Below are 20846 nucleotides of genomic sequence, written 5' to 3' on the forward strand. Positions count from 1 at the left end.
ATATGAAAAGGGAAATCCATTTGCTATCTATTATTTCCCCTGGAGCTAACTTAAGGTTGGGTAAGGATTTTTAAACACTCTTTGGGGAAAGTATGTGCCTTAGAACAGATCAGAAACCACAGGTCCCATGTGTGGGACCCTTTCAGGGTGACCATTCAAGTTAAATATAAACATCAGAGTAAAGGAAACAAAAAGGTATCCGATTATCTTTTCTAGAGTCTGCATCTCAGAAGGGCCCTATGATGCAGGAGTTACCTCTAGTTCCCAGGAAACCTGACGCAACTGTTGTTAATCAATCAATCAGTCCCAGGTATCTACAGACATCAGAACACACGCCAAACAATCAGCACCAAATAACACGGATTCTTAAGGTTCCTGGGCTGAGCTGTCAGGGCGGGCCTGCCCTTTCCTTCCAGCCTTAAGGTCCTCAGTCTTTTATCTTTACTTTTATTGAATGAACGTCATTGGGAACCCATAGTTGGTCCTGCTGTTTGAGTCCCAAATAATTTAGTGAGAAACAAATTATAGGAGATGGGGCAGCAAGGCTCATCGACTCCCAAAATGTAAAACCTGCCTTCAGAGCCAGCACTAGGCAAAAACAGACTAAGCAATTGCTTAGATCCTCAAGCATCTCTGGGAGACCCCCTATTAATTATTAGTATGTGTTGGGAGGAGGGGGAAATCTTCCTGCTTGGATCCCCCAATGGGCTAGCACCGGCACTGCCTGCCCTAAAATCTCACGTCATATCACGGTCAATTGCTTTGCGGCACAGAAACTTTGGTACTTAGAGCGTGGAGGGCCGAGGCTGCACAAGATCTCCAGTTTAGGGACATAAAAGCACTAAGGATCTGAATTGGTCAGAAAGAGCTGATGGCATTTTCAGATAAAAGGAGAGAGAACATTGCTGACGCCTAATGAGTTAGGTAGAGCGGGTATGAGGACAAACAGCAGCCAAAGAAGGCGATGGCGAAACTCCTGTGTCCCTGCACTAGGGAGAGAGAGAGGTAAACTATGGCAAGAGGATAGGGAACGGCTTCTCCGCTTTTTTGGAGGAGACGGGGGAGAAGGGGAAATAACAACAACATACGAGTTTCCCAGACCTGTCCTTGGTCTCCCTACAGACAGCCAGATTGATTCATTGCTCCTGCAGATCAGCTAATTGGCTGAAAATAGGGTTGCCAGTTTTGGCTGCACACATTCCTGGAGGTTTAATCACCTGACATAATCTTTAATTAAAGATTACTTTTTGAATTCCTGGAGACTTCAAGGCAATCGTGGAGGGTTAGCGAACCTAGCTGAAAGACGTGAAAAACTGTTGAGTAGAGCAGAAAGAGACTCATATTCCAGATTCCTCCCTACTGATGGTCAGCTCCAGAGATGTGATCTTCCCCCAGTAGTGCCCCACCAGTAGCCAGCTGAGATTCTAGTAATGTGAGTTTCTTCAGAGCAGTGCCTAGCCCAGACTCAGGCAAATTTTGGCTTCTCACTGAACTGTCAGGTCCCAGCTGAGACTCCAGTAAGTGAGCCCCCTCACAGCAGAGCTCCAGGTCCCTGGGCCAGCTGAGACTTGGGGCACTGTTGTAGCTGAACTCAAGAGGTTGTTTGCAGTGTCACCTCCTGCTCTCCCCAGCTCTTAAAGAACAGAAGTGAAAAAAAGCAAACTAAACCCTGTTTAAACGTTAAAAACTATGGCTAACCACGCTCCGGTGCCAGCGGCTGCTGAGCCTCCCCTAGGAATAGCACTACCCCCTGCTGCTCTTGTCCACTCTGGGCACGTGGTTTTGCTCTTATCTCTTATCCTCAGTGTGGACAGCACAGCCCCACCTGCTGTCGGGCAGCGGCCTGGCTCATCCCGCAGTGACAGCAGACTAATTGGATCAAGAGCTCCAGGAACGTGGTGAGAGTCCTGCTATCTCCCCGCCTGGCGCTGCTCCAGCCTGCACTCCCTTCCCCCTGTCCCAGGCCTTAGCATCTACTCTCCAGCCGCCACCAGCGAGACTCCTTTGGAATCCCCGGGGCAGCTTGGGTCCGCCCAGCTGGGAGCTCCTCGCGCTGGGAGGCGGGGCGGGGGCCCTTGTGTCCTGCAGCCTGAAATAAGGGTGGGGAGCTGCTAGAGCAAGGGGTAAAGCTAGAGCTGTGAGACAATTCGATCTGTAACTCGCCCCACTGCAGGCAGGGCAGCCTGCAGCGGGAACGCTCTGGGACGCTGCCGAGCGGGACTCCCTTGCACCAGGGCTTGGAGCCGAAGTCGCTAGGGTAGCAACTAGAGAGGTAAGATGCAAAGTAATCTGCCTCCGGACTGCACTGGGACGGGGGTGGCCTTAACTCTCTCCGAGCTGCCGGAGCGGGGCTCCTATCGGTTCGTTCCCTTGCCCTGGCGAAGGGCAGAACAGAGGCCCCTTAGGCTTCCCTCCCCTCTGGAGTCTCTCCACTCCGCACCCCCAAACAGGGCGCTCCCTCGGGCTCTTTCCGAACCTGTTCCCCAGTAAGTACCAGAGCTCCCAGGGCGCTGGCTGCTTAGCCCGGCCTGTTCGGCGCTGCTTGGAGTGGAGGTGGGGTAGTCCGGCCCCGCCTGGGTGGGAGGCAGCGCGCGGGGGAGCTGCACTTAATGGCAAGTGAGCTGGCGTCTTAAAGGTAAAAGTTTCCTAGTGCCATGGGGGGAAGGAGCCGCTGTGGGTAGGGGACAGGAGGCGCCGCCGTTCGGATCTGCGCTGAACCCTCCATCCCTTGGCAGGGACTTCGCTCTCCTCCGCTAGGCTGGGCTATCGGCCGCTGGTATGTGCGCCGCAGGCTCTGTGGTTATTGCTGTGCTCTGGGGAGTGGAGCCCCGCCATCCCCTCTGCCGGAGCGGCCTGGGAGCGGTGTCCAGGGCCGGTGGGGGTGGGGCAAGTGGGGCAATTTGTCCCGGGCCCCGCAGGGGACCCCACGAGAGTTTTTCGGGGCCCCTGGAGCGGGGCCCTTCACTCGCTCCGGGGGCCCCTGGAGCTTCTTCCACTCCGGGTCTTCAGCGGCAAGGGGTCCTTCCGCCCCGGGACCCGCCGCCGAAGACTCCAGGCCCCCTGAATCCTCTTGGCGGTGTCCTGTTAGTGTCGTGCCCCGCTAGGGGGTCAGCTGCCAAGAGACGGGTATAATGAGGGTGAATCTAGCAAGCGGAAAAATATAGGCGCCTATTTCCCCGTACTGATAAGACAAAGCCTGGAATATAGGGACTCTCCCTATAAAATCGGGACATCTGGTTACCCTAGGTATAATGGAAGCATTTGCCAAGAGGTTAGTTGGAGACCTAAGACTGATCTGCCCTTACATCCCAGCTGCTGAGGCAACCCACCCCTCTGCCTGTCCCCTGGCTGGGGATCTCAGACACCACCCCCACCTCAACTCCCGGGCTCAGAACTCGCATGTCTGCATCTGAACAAGGTTCCCCAGAACGTCCCTTAGTGCCAGCGCTTCTACTCAGTCACCTGCTTCCCTCCTGTCTCTTCTCCCCCGGAGACTCCTAGGGTGGGTTCTCTGTGGGACCCCCCCCCTTTTTTGTTTGAAGCAGGCTTCTCTGCTTTACAGTCAGGGAAGGGGCGGGGGAGAAAGGGACAGGGCCCCTTTGTGAAGACTCCATGCGGAGTCGCTTCCCACACTGAAACCGGAGCTGCAGGCCCTGGAGTCTGGCAGAGCCTCTGTTAAAGGGATAGGCACCCTCTGACTGCCCGCTGCCAACTGGACAGTGGGGAGGTACTTTCATAGTACTGATACCTCTCCCTATCCAACTAGCTGCCTCTAGTCTCCTAAGATAAATGTATTGAAACAGCAGCAGACCACCTAGATCCCATCCAGTCCTTAGCCCAACTCCAACTAGACTGTCTGGGGAGGTGTCCATGGAAATAGGGACTCCTGTATCCATTCCCAAAACAAACAGGCCTCTTCAGTGTGCTACCCATTCCTCAGGTCCAGCTGGACCCTTTGGTTTTCTGCCCCTTCTTAGGCATTCCCCTCCCATCAGCTGGGGATATCCTCCTCATATTGTAAATTCCTGACTCTCAGAACTTGGGGTGACAAGTTAGAATTATGTGCTGCAGAAACTTCCACCACTCCTGTCCTGGCTTAACTATGGCCACTGATGTTGCATTTGGTCTTTCTAGGGCTGAGGGGTGGATCTGTGGTGGTGGGAAGGCTAAGAAATATTTGTTTTGGGGAAGTAAGAGGAGCAGTTCTTTTTAACCTACCTGTTTTTACCATCTGGTAACTACATAAAACCCCTGGGACTATCATCTCCTCTTTAGCGCATCAACAAGTATGGGATGTTGGTGTACTGGGTGCTCACCACCAGGTTTTGTATGTGCCTTGAGAGCACAGACCATCTATGGCTTGTCCTTACCTGTGGCAGAAGGGGTCAGACTCCTCAGCAGAAACAGCAACAAGTGCAGCTATCCTGGCCCAAATGCTTTAACCAGTTTGTCCACTCTCTGTGCCAACTACGTATTTTTTGCCTGTTGCACTTCCCAAGCTCTGAGACCTTTTTTTGTTGGGGGAGGTGAACTTTTGTACTTGTTCTCTGAAGTTCCCTATGAGCTCCTGAGCCTTGTTCCCCCGCCCCCAAAATAAAAATAAATCTCTACCCCAAGCAGAGGTTTTCTGCCTTCCAAAACAGAAGCTGAACTAGAGACTCAATGAAGCTCACTAGGAACTATTCCACTGCCAGTCTAATGAAGATACTAGTATAATAAGTTGCATACAAAACCCTAAGATTCTTCCAACCCACTCTGGAATTCAAATGTAGCTGAGAAGTAAAGTCTTACAAGAGCTCCAAAACTTTTCTGTTTGTAATAGGAATAGCATTTGAAACTGCTCTGCAGAGAGTAAAATGACTAGAGCACGGGATTCTTCTGTCTCTGGGTGTGATCTGATCTCTGGGTGGGGTCAAAATGGAATTTCCTCTAGTGCATTGCACAACTAGGTACACCTTGTGTCGAAGGATTGCCTGACTATGAAGCATCAGACATTCTTCACTGACAAACTATCACCTAGAAGATGAACCAACAGGCTGTTTTGTTTTGGCAACTCCTATATTCCTAATATCTACTTCAGCAGAAGAGATTGTGTTCCCTGAAGCATCCTCTTGCCTTCTTCTAAGCTAAAGTTTGAGGGAAAAGATAAATGTGGGAGTGACTGGCCTGCTGTTCTCCCCACTCTGTGCCTGCTGAGACTTTTACCTAAGAGCTTGCTCCTGTCCGTGGCTTGTCTGCACTTGTTCTTGTGAAGATTGTTTCCTTCCTTTCCTATGCAGTGAAGAGAGGCCTAACATCTCTATGGCAGCCAAGCATAGTGCTGACATCTATTTCCTGCTTGGGACTCCATTATGCAAGTGAATGGTTTGACAGGATTTAAGGTGGGATGGACTACACAGGATTGTGGACTCTGTCAACACAGTAGAGAACTCTGGGGCAGGTTGTTGGCTGGTGAGTGGCCATTAGGATTTTATGTATCCAAGCCATACAAGTGTGAAAACGTTGTTCTAAGTGAATGGAATCCCCTTATTGGGAAATGTCATGTCTGGTGTTCCTAGTGAAGATTCAGAGCCTTATGGCTTGTGCAAGAGCCCGCTAAAGTCCTGTGTGCTGGGTCTGGATGGACACAGGCTCCAAATTCTACTTCTGTACTCAAGATTGTCATACCATATTATACTGTCTTCCTGGGAGAGGATTGCAAAATTGCATGGACCAGTTATTGTGAAGCCAGTGAGGATATTGGATAAGGCATCATAATCTCATTTGCTCTGAAATCAAATATTCCGTTGTGCTACCCTTAGCAGGTATGCTCCAAATGCTTTTATATGTTCTGTAATTAACAATAGGTATTGCCCTGCTTGTCTGTTTCAGGGATTACGAAGTATTTGTTGCTTGAGCAATCCCATTTGTGGTGAGTAGTGGTTGGCATCTTGGCTTAAATAAGGCTTCCAGAGCTAAAAGTGAAAATCTCTACAATTTGAGCTAAAGAGCTAGGTTCGCCAGCTGAGAGTTAGTTATAATAGACTGGCTGCATTTCCATCCTTTATGGATCGGGAACTAAGGACAATGGGTAACATGGGTTATAGATGCATTGCAGGTGAGAATTTCTGGGATCTGCCTAAACAATAATGGTTATGAATAATCCCAGAAAGAAGGGCAGGACTTTAGTATTTACAAAAGTGGACCTTTCTGAACAGGCAAATCATTTATTACTGCTTACAGAATGTGAGTGTATATGGCACCATAAAGGGGATCTGTGCAGGCAGATAAAGGCTGCTCCCAAAATCTTAGTCTAAAGGCCTTAGCAATGGATACAAAACCGAATAAGAAGGGTGTCTAGTGAGTTGTGTGTCTGAAAGTCTTTATGAAAAATGTGAATTTAGGAGCCTCTTTAGCGGAGAGGAAGGAGGCTTGAATTAGGAAGCTGTTGCAGGATGTCTAACTGCTCTCCACCCTTCTGCAGCACAGTTACTGTCCTAATGGAATGTCCCAAATGCTGCCTGTCTTTTTGTGCAGCTGAAGTTACTCACCTACAAAGAGAGTCCTTATGCTGCAGAAAGCTTGGTGTGTTCATTCCTGTGATTAATCAGCTTTGTTTCACTGACTGGTACAATAGTTTCAAGCTCCCTAGAGCTGTGGGCTGAGGCAGCATATGTTACTGGCCTCCTAATCATATTTTTGTCCTGTAATAGTTCCTTCTCTCCATGAATTGCACTAATGGATTGAGCCTCCCAGACTCTTGGGAGGCAGAGTATTATCTAGTGGGTGCCACTAGGGCATTGTAATCTGCCAAAGGCGACCTGCAAGAGACACCTGAGAGGATTTAAAAACTCCTTTAGCCTTAGAAACATCAAACACATCAAATCTGACTTCCTGGTTCACCTTGGTCTCCTTGGAGATCTCAGAGGATGTTTATTTTCAGTTCTTGCATCTTAATTGAAGCAGTAGGGATGTTTTAAATATCTAATAGATGTCCTTTTCCAAATACTAGTCCTTGAAGTTGTTAATGAACCACCCTCTTCTTGCCTACAACTAAAAAAAAAATCCTTTCCCTCCACCTTTCTGTTGCTCAGTTTTCTCTCTTGACTCTTGTGATGTTATTTATTTCTCTAGTCCTCCAATCACCACAGAGTCTTCAGGGCAGATGAGTTGAATTTCAACTTAAAAAAAAAAAAATCGGGGAACTTCTGGGGCAAAAAACTTTCCAGGCCACTTAATTGGTTAGAAAGAAACAGAAAAGCATAGTTCCAATGTTCTCTTCATTTGCAGGTCCTCTTTAACACTTTTTGTGATGCCCACACTAACCGATGCTCTTCTGTATTTTTTTTCCCTTAACTCTCCTGAGGTTTGGGGCTGTGCCTGAGAAACAGAGCTGATGCTACACAGAAGCAGACTTAGACTATGTTTACTCTAGCAACTGAACGACACAACTTTTGTCTTTTAGAGGTGTTAACTCCCCTCCCCCCAAGACACAATTTTTACCAACAACAAGCACCGGTGTGAACAGCGCTTTGTCAGCAGGAGCGCTCTCCTGCCGACAAAGCGAACGCCACTTGTTGTGATTGGAAGTTTTTTGTCAGCAGGAGAGCTGACAAACAGCAGCTACACTGCACACCTTTTAGGGGCATGGCTGTAGCAACACAGCTGTGTCTCTAAAAGCTGCGTAGTGTAGACATAACCTAAGCAATTGCTTAGGTTCCTGAGCAGCTCAAGGGGGGGCCCCCATTTGCTTTTTTTAGTGTGTTTGGGGGGCCAAAAATATTCCTGCTTACAGCCCCCAATGGGCTGGCACCCCCTCTGCTTAGGACAAAAAATCAGGGTATACATCTAGTTGAGCTCCAATACAGACTAGATTAGAATACCCTGTATGGTCTGACAGAGGAGAGTTTGCTCCACCCCCTCCACCCCTTTTAGGGGGCGTGGTGGTGGTGGTTGTGTTTTTTTTGTTTTTTTTTTTTTTAATCTCTGACACTGCTTCATAACCATGGTCAGCTACAACCCCTTCAAACTTTTTGCATGCCTCCCTCATTAAGTTATCCTTTGTAGTTGGCCAGTATCTTTCATAGTGGTACCTTCTCTTTTAGGGTAGGCCCAGTCAGAGGTGATGCCAGACTCTACCTAAGGGGGCTCCTCAGAGGCCAACGGTGGATATCTGAGTGGGTACCTCTGGCAGTGGCACCATTCTCTCATTTTTCATGTAGCCTCCACACTAGGAGACTATCGCTGAGCCAATGCCTTATCCATGTTCCTTGTCAAGATACTAAAAGCATTGAGATCTGTTTTCTACATTTCTGAGAAATTGGGTGTGGAGTAGAGCAGAGGTTCTCAGGACAAATTATTTGGTTGCCTCAGAGTGTGGCCATCAACTGTAGCTGGTGGCTGCTCTCACACTTTCCCTAAAATACTCAATTAGCGTTAGGAAAAACAAACAAATATGCACAGATACATGTCCAAATCATTGTAATTTATTATTGCTAGCTAGGAAGTCTGCTGTGAAAAGTGATATTAACAAACATACCAGTATCACTTTTCACAGCAGACTTACTCAGCCCTGGGAAGTCTGGGGACAAATTAAGCTCTGGATGGGGGATCAGGGGAGGCAGCAGGGGCCAGGAGCAATGGGGGTGGGGGCAGAGCCTGAAGCCCCAGGGCTGGAGCCCAAAGCCTCACAACCTGAGCCTGCTTTCCTGCCACCACTGGGCTGAAGCCCAAATCCTGAGCCCCACCACCCCTGGAAAGATGGGGAACTCACCAGCTGCCCAACCGTTGCTGGAAGCCTGAGCAATCAACACCAAGGCTGTGCATCCAGGAGCATGCAGCTACGGTGGCCACATTTTTGAAATGTTGGAGTAGAATACCATGATACCAGCTAGCAGGGGTCTGGCTCTGTAAGCAACAGAAGGAATAAGTGGGATCTCATGATGTTCCAGACTCTCCTGGTGGATTGGTTTGCTGGGAACCTATCTAACTTTTCACCCCCTGTAAGTAAACTTTTTAGCCTAGAGGATTAGAACAGCCAGATGGGTGACTGTAAGCAGCATACAAGCTGATGGAGTTCATAAGTTTCCAGTTATCCACTACCTGGCAGTGATGATTGTGATGTTGCACTCCATATGTTTTATGGAAATATGTTTGAGTATGAATATGATGTAACTGGAATATGCTTTATGCAAAAGGTCTCTTGTAAAGGATCATAAAAAAGGTTATAACTTACTGAATACATTCCTCCTATTTGTATGCATGTATCATTCTTGTATCTGAAGCTAGAAATATGAAGTATAACTCTGAGGTCCTATTGTAATTATACAAAGTGTGGGCCATTAATGGTGGTTTAGAATCTTGATGACTCCGTTTGCCCAGACAATTGGTTGTAAATGGTTTATTTACCTGCAAACTTTCCTGTGGGCCAACCCAGGGCGTGGAGCAGGACAAAGGGGGCTGCCAGTCATGAGAGAACCCCTGCTCACCACCTGAGATGTCTGCTGGAACTAACAAGGATTGTACCAGGGGAAAGGATTGGGCCCAGACTAGAAAGGAGTCTAGTCTGTGAAAGAAACTTATTGGAACATCTCTGAGGGTGAGATATTACCTGTAACCAGTTTCTTAATGCATTAGGCTTAGACTTGCGTATTTTTGCTTTATTTTGCTTGGTGACTTACTTTATTCTGTCTGTTCTTACTTGAAACCACTTAAATCCTACTTTATACTTAATAAAATCATTTTTGTTTATTAATAAACCCAGAGTAAGTGACTAATACCTGGGGGAGCAAACAGAAATCATGCACAGCTATCAGTGTTATAGAGGGCGGACAATTTATGAATTTACCCTGTATAAGCTTTATACAGAGTAAAATGGATTTATTTGGGGTTTGGATCCCATTGGGGTCTGGGTGCTGGAGACAGGTTACTGCTGATCTGTCTTCAGTTAAGTCTGCAGCTTTGAGGGTGTGGACCAGACCCTGGGTCTGTGTTGCAGCAGGCTAGCATGTTTGGCTCAGCAAGGCAGGGTTCTGGAAGTCCCAAACTGGCAGGGAAAATGGGCTCAGAGGTAATTTCAGCACATTAGGTGACAGTCCCAAGTGGCTCTCTGTGACTGAACCTGTCACAATAATATCAATGGTCTTGAGTTTAATCCTGCCACTGCCACTGATCTGTGTGACTGCCCTAGTCAAATCACCTCTCTGCTCTGCAGATGGAGATAGTACTTGCTTTCCTCACAGGAGTGCTGTGGGTACTGGTAAACTTGGATGCCACATTTACAGGCGGCTGAACAATGGTGCTTGGCAACTTTTTTGTTCTGTCTCTTCTAAAGCAGAGCCCTTCCTGTTGGTGTGCATGGGGATGTGGCCCTTGCTGTGTAGCACTCAGAGGTGGGGCTTTCTGCATGCTTTTTGATAAGGGAATGTGAGCCTTATGGAAGGTTGGGAGATGTGTCATAGCACATTTCTAATTTACAAAACAATTAATTCTAGGCACTCCTAGATTCATTTCCATCTTTATTTGGCCCACTGGTATTTTCAGTCTGCTCTTTGCTCTGTCCTTGCTAGTACTAGCCCTGCTAGAGGAGCCTGCTCCACAGGCTGCAGGCCTGGGTGAAAGCCTGGTGTTGACTTTGAGTGGGCCGGAGGTTGCTGTGCCAGTGCTCACAGAGCCTGAGATCTATACACTCACAGAACCTGTCTTGTTCGACTGCTGTGTCGCCTTCCAAGTGGAGGTGTCCGGGCTTATGAACTGGACTAGTGAGCAGACCTGGAAGCCTTTCCAGAGAGGAAGCACTCTATTCATACTGAGAAGTAAGGAGGGTCAGGGTGGCTCTATCCCAAATGCAAATAGAAAACTGGTCTCTCCAGCTGTGGGATGGAGCCTTGTTCAGCAAGCCAAGCAGAAAAAGCTTGGATTGTACTAAAGCTTCCCAGTGTCTTTTCAGTGCCCAGCCTGCAATGCCAGCAGGACAAGGCAAGATTCTCTGCTCTGGGGGTTGGGATGGGAGGGAAGAAGCCACATTTCAGTGATGCTAAACAGCTGAAATATCTTCTTGCAGTGTGTGCTTCTCAGAGATGTCTGTCCCATTCCCCTGTGTCTATTCTGATAGTTAGGAATCTATGGTGGATGGTAACACCTGGGATTTAAATTGATGTTTGCCCTTCAGGCTGAAGACTCTATTTCAAAAAGGTCATTGGGCCACTATAGATTCTTAAAGGGTGAAGCAGATTTTATGCCTTGTTAGACTCCCTTTGCACTGTTCAGGCAGCATAGAGATAGCAAAAAACCCTTCTGACTTCCCTGAATGGAGCTCAATGTAAAATCTTGGTAGGAGGAATATTAGTTTGAGGGGAAAAAAATAGCCCAGTTGCTAGTGGCAGCCCCTGCTCAACCCTGCTGCCTAGGCACACTTTAGGGAGTACAACCCTATAGATGCTCCTAAAGAGCTAGTGAAGATCTCAAGGGGCAGAGCAGTGCTGAGGTAGTTAAATCAGCTCTTCTCGTGGGACAGGAGATGTTATGAAAGCTTTTTGTTTGCTGGGTGTTCTCCCCACCCCTTCAACAAAATACACTCTTTTTTTCGTATGCATGATCTCCAAAGATACTGTCAGCTCTGCAGAATGGTGCTGTGTGTAGCTGTTGGTCTATAGTCTTGCCTGTTTATATGGCTCTGAACTCTGTCTTACCCCCACAGTTGCCTTTCATGTTGCTTAGATTTTCCTCTCCGAGGAAGCAATTGAGTAAACTAGTTTTGATGCCAAAAGTGCGAACAATGAACCTGCACATCATCAAAGCAGAGGAACTGACCACAACATGTAGTAAAGTCACCAGGGTATGTGACCCCTCGCTCCCCCCTTCATTCCCTTTCCCTCCTTATATCAGCCCATATCCCCCTGAATGAGAAATCTCAGTTTCAATCCTGTCTTGTGATCCTGCTTTTCTTTAGGTGTTGTCTTAGGTTCTCTAGCTTTTCTGTAACCTGCAGAGGAGAAAATAGAACTCTGAGTTGTGCAGGGAACCAGATGAACTTCAGGAAAACCTTGGTGTTTGACCTCTTTCTTCCAGGCTGTTGTCTGCATTGTGTGAATGTTTGAGAGAAAGGTGCACTTCAGTGAAAAACACACGGTAGTAAAATCAGGTGGTGCCAGGCAAAGCCAATAGCCTCTATGACGTAATTGCTGATAATAGGAGGTGCAGCTGGTAAAGGCTCGCTGAATTTGTCAGGGCGTAAAACAGTCACAGACTTGGTCTGAACAACAAAGAAATCACTAATGATAAAACCTCCAAGTGGCAACTCAAATGACAAGTCAGTGTAATGAGAAGCGAATAGAAATAGTTATTACTTGGAGGATGTAGTAGAGGTTACTTACATACATGGATGATATAAAACTGAGGGTGGATTAACATGCAGTGAAATTTCCATATTGAAGAAATGGGCAGAAAAGACTCATGAGTCATTTTAAAGAACGGTATGAAGTCTAATGAAGGAAGGAAACCATGAAATGCCCAGGTCTAGAATGGGACTAACCAGGCAGTGGTTGTTATGGAGGATTATCTGAATATAGTCTGTGTTCATAAGGCTTTCAATACATAAAGATCCAGTCCTTGCCCTGATGGTCTGGCAAGGTGACTCCATCTCAGTGGAACATTTGCCTTCTGGAATGAATAGGAGTTTCCTATGTAAAAACAACCACAAATTATTCTGCTCTACCTGGCACTTGTCAGGCCTAGGCTGGAGCACTCGGCTCAGTTTGGAGTACCTCACTCAGTTCACAAAACAACGTGAACAAACTGGAGAGTTTGTAGAGGAGTAGCACCAAGGATAAGCTTTTTATTCAAGGGCTGTATGGAAGTGGGCAGATGCTGCCCATCCTGGTGGTCAGAAGAGATCCCTTTACTGCTTTCAGGCAGCTCTGTTACAGCATTATCCTCATTAGTCAGTGAGTGTGGACAAGCCGGTGGATTTGTGCTGTATTAGGAGAAATGTAGGTTAAATATTGGGGGAACAAGCAGGAGCAAGTTGCCAAGGAGGAGAGCGACAGCCTTCCCTGGAGTTAGTCAGGGTTTTGTTAGACACCCGCCTCAGATAGTTTGGGGATGAAATCACTCCTGCCACAATACAGAGGGATGGAATAGATAACTCACTTGAGATCCCTTCCAGCTGAAATGAGTCTAGAGGCTGGCATGAATTCACTGGCAAGTTTGATGCTAGCTGACACTGATTGGTAGGGGTGGGAAATGCACAGGATAGAAGCAAACAGCTAATTGAGCGAAAGAGACAAACAGTGGAGGTTGCATGCATGGAGGGTTACTTGGTATGAGTGAAACCCTCTCACAGTCAGAGAGGGGAAAACAGGTCATGGGTGGCATCTGGGAAGCTGCACGACTGAGTGGTGAATGTAGATGATGTGGGGCAGAAACCATGCTATTTATGGTGCTGTGAAACTAGGGAGGTGATAGTGCAGCTCTTTGAAGCCTTCATGGCACAGTTCTGACTAAGCTCCACTTTGCAAATGCCCACTGGGCAGCTGTGTTTGGGACCACACACTGGATCTGTGTGCTTCTAAGGTCCCCTAAGTCTGGGCAGGGTCTAGCCATAGCCTTTTACTCTAGCCTTGTGGGAACACTTTCCAGGCGCAGACTCTGTCTGGTACCTCTTTTAGGGAATGAGACATCTCGGTCAAGCTGCCCTGGTCCTCCAAGACACGCTAGTTGCTAAAGCACATCCTCCCTAGAGCTCCACTCTCATGGATACTCTGGTTTAGAAATTGTTCTGTAAAGTCTGTGTTACTGCTTCAGCTCTCACGTGTCCCTGAAGGGTGAAACTCCCAGCGCTGGTGCCACAACTATACAGCCATGTTAAAGCGCGGCCATGGCAGCGCTTTAATGTTGGTAGTGAAGACATACCCTATGTCTACACTACAGCCTATGTCCGCATAACTTATGTCACTCAGGGGTGTGAAAAAAACACCCCCAAGTAACATAAGTTACACTGACATAAGAGCTCCTGTGCACAGCACTATGTCGGTGGGGGAGCTTCTCCTGCCAAGGTAGCTTCTGCCAATTGCGGAGGTGGTTTTATTATGCTGATGGGAGAGCTTTTTCCCCATCTGCATACAGCGTCTTCACAAGACATGCTGCACACAGCTATATCAGTACAGCTGCGTCACTGAAGCACTGTATGTGTAGACATGGCCTGAGACTCATTTCTGTAAACTAGAGAGAATAAAAGACTTGGAAAGGGAGGGAGATAGAGCCTGGTCATTCCCGATAACTTCAAAGTGAAAGAAAGGAGCTCCTGTGTCAGGCTTGGTCGACCCTGAAAAGTTATATCAGCATAAGTACATTGGTTGGGGTGAGAAACTACACCATGACCAACATAACTATGCTGACAAAACCCCTGGTGGTGACACAGCTGCAGCAGTGGATGGGGGCTTCCATTGACATGGTTAACTTTGTTCAGGGTGGTGGTGGTCCTGCACCAACATAAAAACTTCTGTCAGTGTAGGCTACGTGTACATTATGGGGCCATGCCGATATAGTTATGCTGGTGCAGTCACCGTAGTGTAGATACACCCCTGGACAATAGGAGAGAGAGCAGCAGCCTGAAACTAAAGGAGGATTTGGACATGAGGAACAGCTTTTGGCAGTGAGAGCAACTTGAGGATTTTCAGGGTTATGGGGGATGGTGCAGTCTCTCTGTTTCAGGATGTTGTCTGTTGGCGTTGTGGAGGATACAAGTGCAGAGAGTTAAGCTAACTCCCAACGCTCAGGAGAAGTTTGAGTTCGCTGCTTGGCCCTGTGAATTTGTCCATTCCAGTCACAGAACCTCCCAACTTTGAAAGAATGTGGGATTCCTTCTGTGTGTTTTGCTGATGCACTGCAATCCTTGAAACCTGGTGTGGATTTGTCTGACCTCAGCAGGGTGTGTCTTTTCGCTAGCAGGCTTCTGGAGTGACCTTTGCATGTACCCACTGCTCTAAGTGCTCTGTCTGTCTTTCTCTGTCTCTCTCCTTCTCTCTCTTCACAAGCTGGAGAACCCAGCTGAAAATCTTCTTTAAACTGTACTAGGCAGCTTTGGGAGCTCCAGTTCCAAGGGAGCGTCTGGGAAATATTGGCTCCTAGCTCCTTTCCCAGCCAGGTGACTCCACCAAGGGTGTGATCCCTGGATTGGAATAAACACTATTGTGAAAGTCTGCCCCTCCCCAGCAACAAGGATGTCCCATGCAGTCACTTAATATTCCCATTGCTTGTGGGATCTTTGCATTATCTGGCATCTCGACCAGGCACCCAGCTGAGTAGCTGCAAGCTAGAGTGGGGGACCTGGGCATGCCCTGCTGGAAGTGGGTAAGTACTGTGTGGCATTTACAGGAAGCTACTATATAGTGGGAATGTAGAACACATCACTAGCTCAGAGGAAATCCATGTTTACCACTGTGCTGGTGTCTTCTGGGACCAGGAAGTCTCTTCTGGCACTAGACTGGTGGAAAAGATAAAGGGCTTTCTTGGCTGTTTGTCTGTAGATAAGATGGCAGGGCAGGACTGGCTTTCACTGATAGTACTCTATCCAGCCTGCCTTAAAGTTCACAACAATTAACTATGGAGGCTTGAGGCTCAGTTTCTCTTGTAAATTTGTTCACTCTAAATGTCTGTAACTGTGGCCGAGAGTGCTGTATGGTAGGGACCTGCCTTCACCTCTATCTGGTATAGGGCCGAGAACTATTTGGGGAATCAAACCAGTCACAAAGGCCCTGTTCCCCCTGAAGTGGAACTGAGCTAGACATGGCCTGCTCCTGACAAACACGGGCTAGGCTTGGCTTCAGTGTCTGATGTGGAAATGACTTAAAAACAAGGGAAAACCATTCCTTGTTAAAGATGTCTGGCTAAGCTGGGCAGACTAAAACCTCAGTTTCTAGATAGGGTCGTCCTGCAACTCGTTCCTGTGTCTGGCAGCAACTGGGGTGGTGTGGGGGAAGGTGGGACAGAACATCTAGTGTGGCAAAGGCTGTGCTCTCCCACCTGTGCAAATCCACTTCAAAGGTGAAGCTCCTGCAGAGCTGCCTTCCAGAATTAGGGGAGTTGGGAGGGTGAGAATGAACCTCCCAGTTCAGTATGCCCCTCACTTTACTGAATAGAAAAGTCCAGACCTCGTCCACAATGATCCCAGCAGTCCAAGGAGGCAATCCAAACAATATACCCAGATAGTGCCCTAGGCACTCAGAGGGTGGAAGTATCGAAGGGTGGTGCACAGGGAGGAGGCTTTCTCTGTCTGTCTTGGGTAAACACTCACAGTGGCTAAGGATTCCTGTTTCTTCCTGGAAGAAGTAGAAAATGGTCTTCTGGCATCCCAGGCCAGAGAAAGAGTTAATGCATCAGGACTGCAGGGATGAAGGCATGAAGATGGGAGGGAGACGGATGCAAAAGCAGTGGATAGGGGTATGAGCTGAGTGAAGGGGCTATGGGCACACATGGTTACAGGGGTGTTGGTATGTAATGCATGCAAAGTCTGGCTAGTGTGTGTGTGTGTGTGTGTGTGTGTGTGTGTGTGAGAGAGAGAGGGGAGGGGGCAATTCTGCAGTTAGCCTCCTTTGGCTACAGTACACTAGCCTTTGCCTGACCTTGGGGAGCAGACGGAACTGTCTAGGGTCCGCCAGTCTTGATGTAAACCAGGGTGGAGAACCTTTTTTTCTGTCATGGGCCATTGACCCACAGAAAAAAAACAATTGGGGCCACTCACTCATCTGGGGGGGGGCACAGAGCTCGGGGCTTCCTCCCTCCCGCAGTGGGGTGAGCCAGCACTTGTAACTTCAGCCTTGTGGGCGGGGGGGCACCGAGACTCAGTTTCCCTCCCACAGCGGGTCCAGCCAGCACTCGTGGCTCCAGCCTGTGGGGTAGGAGGGGGCAGAGGCTCAGGGCTTCCCCCTGAGACGGAGTGACCTGGTGCTCAGCCTGGATGAAATTGACCAATGGGCCGGATTCGGCCCGTGGGTCATAGGTGCCCCACCCCTGGTGTAAACCCTGTGGAGTCACTGGATTTAGAGGATGGAACTGGCTCATGGCCTGATAACTAGAGGCTGGAAATGACCAAACACAGAAGAAAAATCAGCTCCATTGTACTGACACAGGGTAGTTAGTCATCCTGGGGACCACTTCCTGCCATTTCCCTGGGAAGAGCAGAGGGTGAGCTAGCCGCTCTTCCACAACTTTATTCTCCTCACTTGGTCTCAAGTGCTGTTATTTGCCTCTCAATTTGCTCTGGAGGCAGGTGCAGCCCTGCCCTAATGGCTTCTCTGGTGCTGAGCCCTGCTTACAGAATGCTGCTGGTAGGAAATAACTATCTGAAGAAACCCTGAGCAACTCTAGCACCTTCTTATGACTGAGAGTCTTCCTGCTTGTTTAGCTAGCTAGATAGGGTAGCTGACGGTGAGAAGAGGTATATATTAGTCTGGCCACATTTTTGTTGTGAGGAGATTTTCTGAAAGGCCCTTTTGACTATGGGGTCTAACTTTGGTGTGGAAATCCCATATTTTTCTCCTCTCCCAGCCAGCTACTCTGCACATGTCTCTGATGCCTCTGCATGTAGTCCTCCCGCTGCAGAATGAGACAGTCCTGATCAGTCTAACTCTAGTGCTCTTACTGTATTGCCTTGCCTGCTCCTGCATGTGATTCTCTTCCACTATTGGTGTGGAAGGGAGAAGAGGGAGCCAGGCGCACTTCTCCTCCTCGCACCCCCCACCCCCAATCCTGACCTGCCACATCCTTTGCTCTTCCAAAACTGCTACTACCTCTGCCAAAGAACCTTGGTTCTGACCTACATACCCCCTACTATTCGGGTATCGTGGCCTCTCCTGTACAGCAGCTGCCAACCCTCTGTCATGTCAAGATGTCCACAAGGTACTCTGCTGTGACCACGAAACTAATGTAATTTGTATTTTAAGGCAGGCTTGGAGTCTCCAATGGTGAAATGACCCCCTAACGGTACAGCCAACCTCAGGCATTCAAAAATCGTAAGTTTGGTTTTAAAATGCTTTTTAAAAATTTCCCTTTTTGTAGTGTACTTGGGTCATGGTTTTTAAGCTTTTTATCTCAACAACCGTGAGGGCTGGGAACCCTTTAAAATGAAAGCGGAGAGTCTCTTGTAATAATATTACTCCAGGACCTGAGGCTCTAAGAAAATACCAGCAATTCCCAGTCTTGCAATAAAGTGGCAACACTGTAAAAGCTATCCAACAGCCAGATAGCTTCCTTCTGCTTCTAGTTTGTCTCCTTCCCCACAGATAAAACCCCCACTCCTCAAAGCCATCCCAGGGATTCTCCTACTTGGAGTTTGGGCTGGCTTTGCCATCCCACTAGCCTCAGAGTGTGATACATAGATCTACAAAGAAAAAAAAAATTCTAGTAAACTCTCCTGACTGTCCCTGCCCTCAAGCTGTTGGTGAGAGCAGATAGCACATATGATGCTGTAGGAATAACCAACTTGTAGGGGAAACCTTTTGCTCTTCCTGGGGCTCAGGGTGGCAGTGGCAGCTATCTTTCTCAGTGCTTGTGTTCATTATAAAGTGTTCTCTCCAAGTCTGCATGTGCGGTCAGTATGACCTGGTGACTGACATGGATTCAGTGTGTAGGAGCTCTGGAAAAGGGCTTGTTCAAAAAAGGGTCCCTCTCATTTCCTGATGTTTCTTCTATCGAGACAGACCCACTGGACTTCTGTAGGGCCTATGCTGCTCCAGGAGAGGCTTGTGCCCTAACCAAATGCCAGATACTTTTGGGTTGCAAAGTCTATTTCTGGTGTTAAGGCATAGTAAATCCAGCTGGGTTTGCAGTTCTGGGGTCGATTAATAGCTCTGGCAGCTAAAGAAACCACCTGTCTGACTCCTAAATTGAACGTTTGATGTAAAAACTGCAGAAAGAATGGACCTGAGTTCTCTGTGTCCTTTAGTCCCTTTTCTGACTGACTGCTCCCTAGATGAAGCATGGCTGCTCCACAGCACATTAAACAATTTTCAGCCTCCACCCCCAAACTCTCACATGGGGTAGTTAGTCAGGACTGGAAACCAGAGTCTGAAAGCATGTCCGTGATTCATCAGGAGGACTCAATACTCTGTTTAAAGGTGACCTGAGAAGGATTTTTTTTTTTTTAATTGGTCTTGTGCCTCTTGCTTCTTTATGAAGGAGAAATAAGGCCTGGGAGATGGGTTAAATATGGTTTTAACTGCTTGTGTGTTACCTTAGAGATTTCCAGAGTGTAAAGTCTGGTGGTATTGGAGGATGACTAGAAGTCCCAGGGATGTTTACTGCGAGTTCTACACTTTAACTGAAGGGGCTATATGATGACTCTTTAACACTTAAAGGTTAGCACAGTGACTCAAGCCGCCCCTCACCCCCGCCTTTCCCTGCCAAATCTTAGTTTGACTAAATCCCCTCCCTTCTCAGGTGCTGCAGCTTCCATTCTATTGGCTCTTGCGTTCTCTCCATGTAATTAATTCTCAGCCGTTGTAGCCTTCTAGCTTAAGCAGGACGTCCATTTCTAACACAGAAAAATCAATCAGAACAAACAAAGCCAATCCAAACAAGAAATGTTATTGCTACTCCTTGGAGTACAAGCTCCTTGGGCAGGGATTGTCTCCTCATGTTTGTACAGTGCCTAGCACAGTGGGGTCCTGGTCTACGAGTGGGGTTGCTACTACTGCAATAAAATGTCTAAATCACTTAGCTCTTTGGCCTAGTGGCACTAGAGAAGGCTTTTGCCTGTTGAATCTCCTGCACATAGTGGTAGACGGCACTATACTTAACCGAAAAACCAATTGCGAGCAGCAGTGGGGGAGGCTAGAGAAGACATGTGGGCTGTACTGCAATAGAAGGGAGGACCGAGCCCAGTGCAGCTGCTGTGCCTGGGAAACCTCATTTAGTTCAGTCTATTCCAGCAGTGGGCTGTCCCTTTGCTCAGCTGTTATAACAGCACCTTTCCCGCACAATGTCGTCATGCTGCTTCTATTTTAAATCTCTGGACTGGATCTTGTGACAGAGGGATTTGGCATCTCCCCTACATGCTGGAATGTGGCACCTTGGAAGATGGAGAGTGGCAACAGCTGCTGTATCGGGAGTGCCCCTCCTTGCCTTAAGCACAGGGCGAGACCCAGGTTGCTATCCTAGGACTGTTACTTGTCAGAACAGCAGTGTCTCTGTCTGTGTCAGAGCAGCAGGGTTTAACAGTCTGTACATCTCTCTCTTACCCACCACCACATTTAGAGTTGGAACAGCCCAAGAAATCACTCCGGGCAGCTGGGGCCTCCAGAGCCCTCATTCTTCTCTTTCAGGTATGTAGTTACTTTGTTGCTGGGCACAGGAGTGGAACCACCTGACTTGTAGTCATGCAAAGTTCTTTCACAGGCTGGCTATCAGGGCTGCTGGTGAAGGGAGGGGTCCTTCATTTAAGGTTTCATGCCTGAATCTTCTGTTTGGTATGACGACTTGCTCCTGTAACTGAAGGGCAGTTTCTTGGAGGGCAGTGGGGTTGGGGGAAGTTGAAACTTTCTTGGGAAGCCAGAGGAATTTCCTTGATTCCCCTCTAACACCCTTCATATTATCCAAATGTGCTGCTCAGGCGGATGGTACTTAACTCTCTCCTTGGTTCCCTCTATATGTCTTCTGAAGTCTACCATGGGGCTCTTATTGTGTGGCTGATAGTCCCAGAAAGCAGACACTGAGAAGGACTGAGGGGACATGGGAGATCTGATCTCAGGCTGTGTGAGTTCTGCCTTGGGGCTGGCAGAGTGAGCAGATACCTTTCTAGGGTGTGAGGGAAGCTTTTTATAACTGGGAATGTGCAAGAGGAGAAGAGCAGCAGCAAAGCATGTCAATCC

The 20846-nt window shown here is 48.1% G+C and overlaps 1 protein-coding gene across 11 annotated transcripts in view; it reads left to right on the forward strand.

The window, feature by feature from the left end:
- The first annotated feature begins 1848 nt into the window (after positions 1-1848).
- PACSIN3 (protein kinase C and casein kinase substrate in neurons 3) overlaps positions 1849-20846 on the forward strand; it is a 30191-nt gene continuing 11193 nt past the window's right edge. Inside the window, exons 1-4 of one of the 11 annotated variants that reach the window (XM_034769496.1) lie at positions 1988-2272; positions 17922-17990; positions 19216-19334; positions 20233-20300. Coding sequence is in view for 5 of the 11 variants with exons in the window: in XM_034769492.1 (XP_034625383.1) it covers positions 20039-20300 (262 nt within the window). In the remaining 6 variants the exon portion in view is untranslated. Of the gene's footprint in view, positions 1899-1987; positions 2273-17921; positions 17991-19215; positions 19335-19378; positions 20301-20529; positions 20731-20846 lie in introns of those variants that run through there. The other 10 variants (XM_034769494.1, XM_034769493.1, XM_034769495.1 and 7 more) reach the window with 10 other exon arrangements.

Source organism: Trachemys scripta, chromosome 4, assembly GCF_013100865.1.
Source record: "Trachemys scripta elegans isolate TJP31775 chromosome 4, CAS_Tse_1.0, whole genome shotgun sequence".
Classification (NCBI taxonomy): Eukaryota; Metazoa; Chordata; order Testudines; family Emydidae; genus Trachemys; species Trachemys scripta.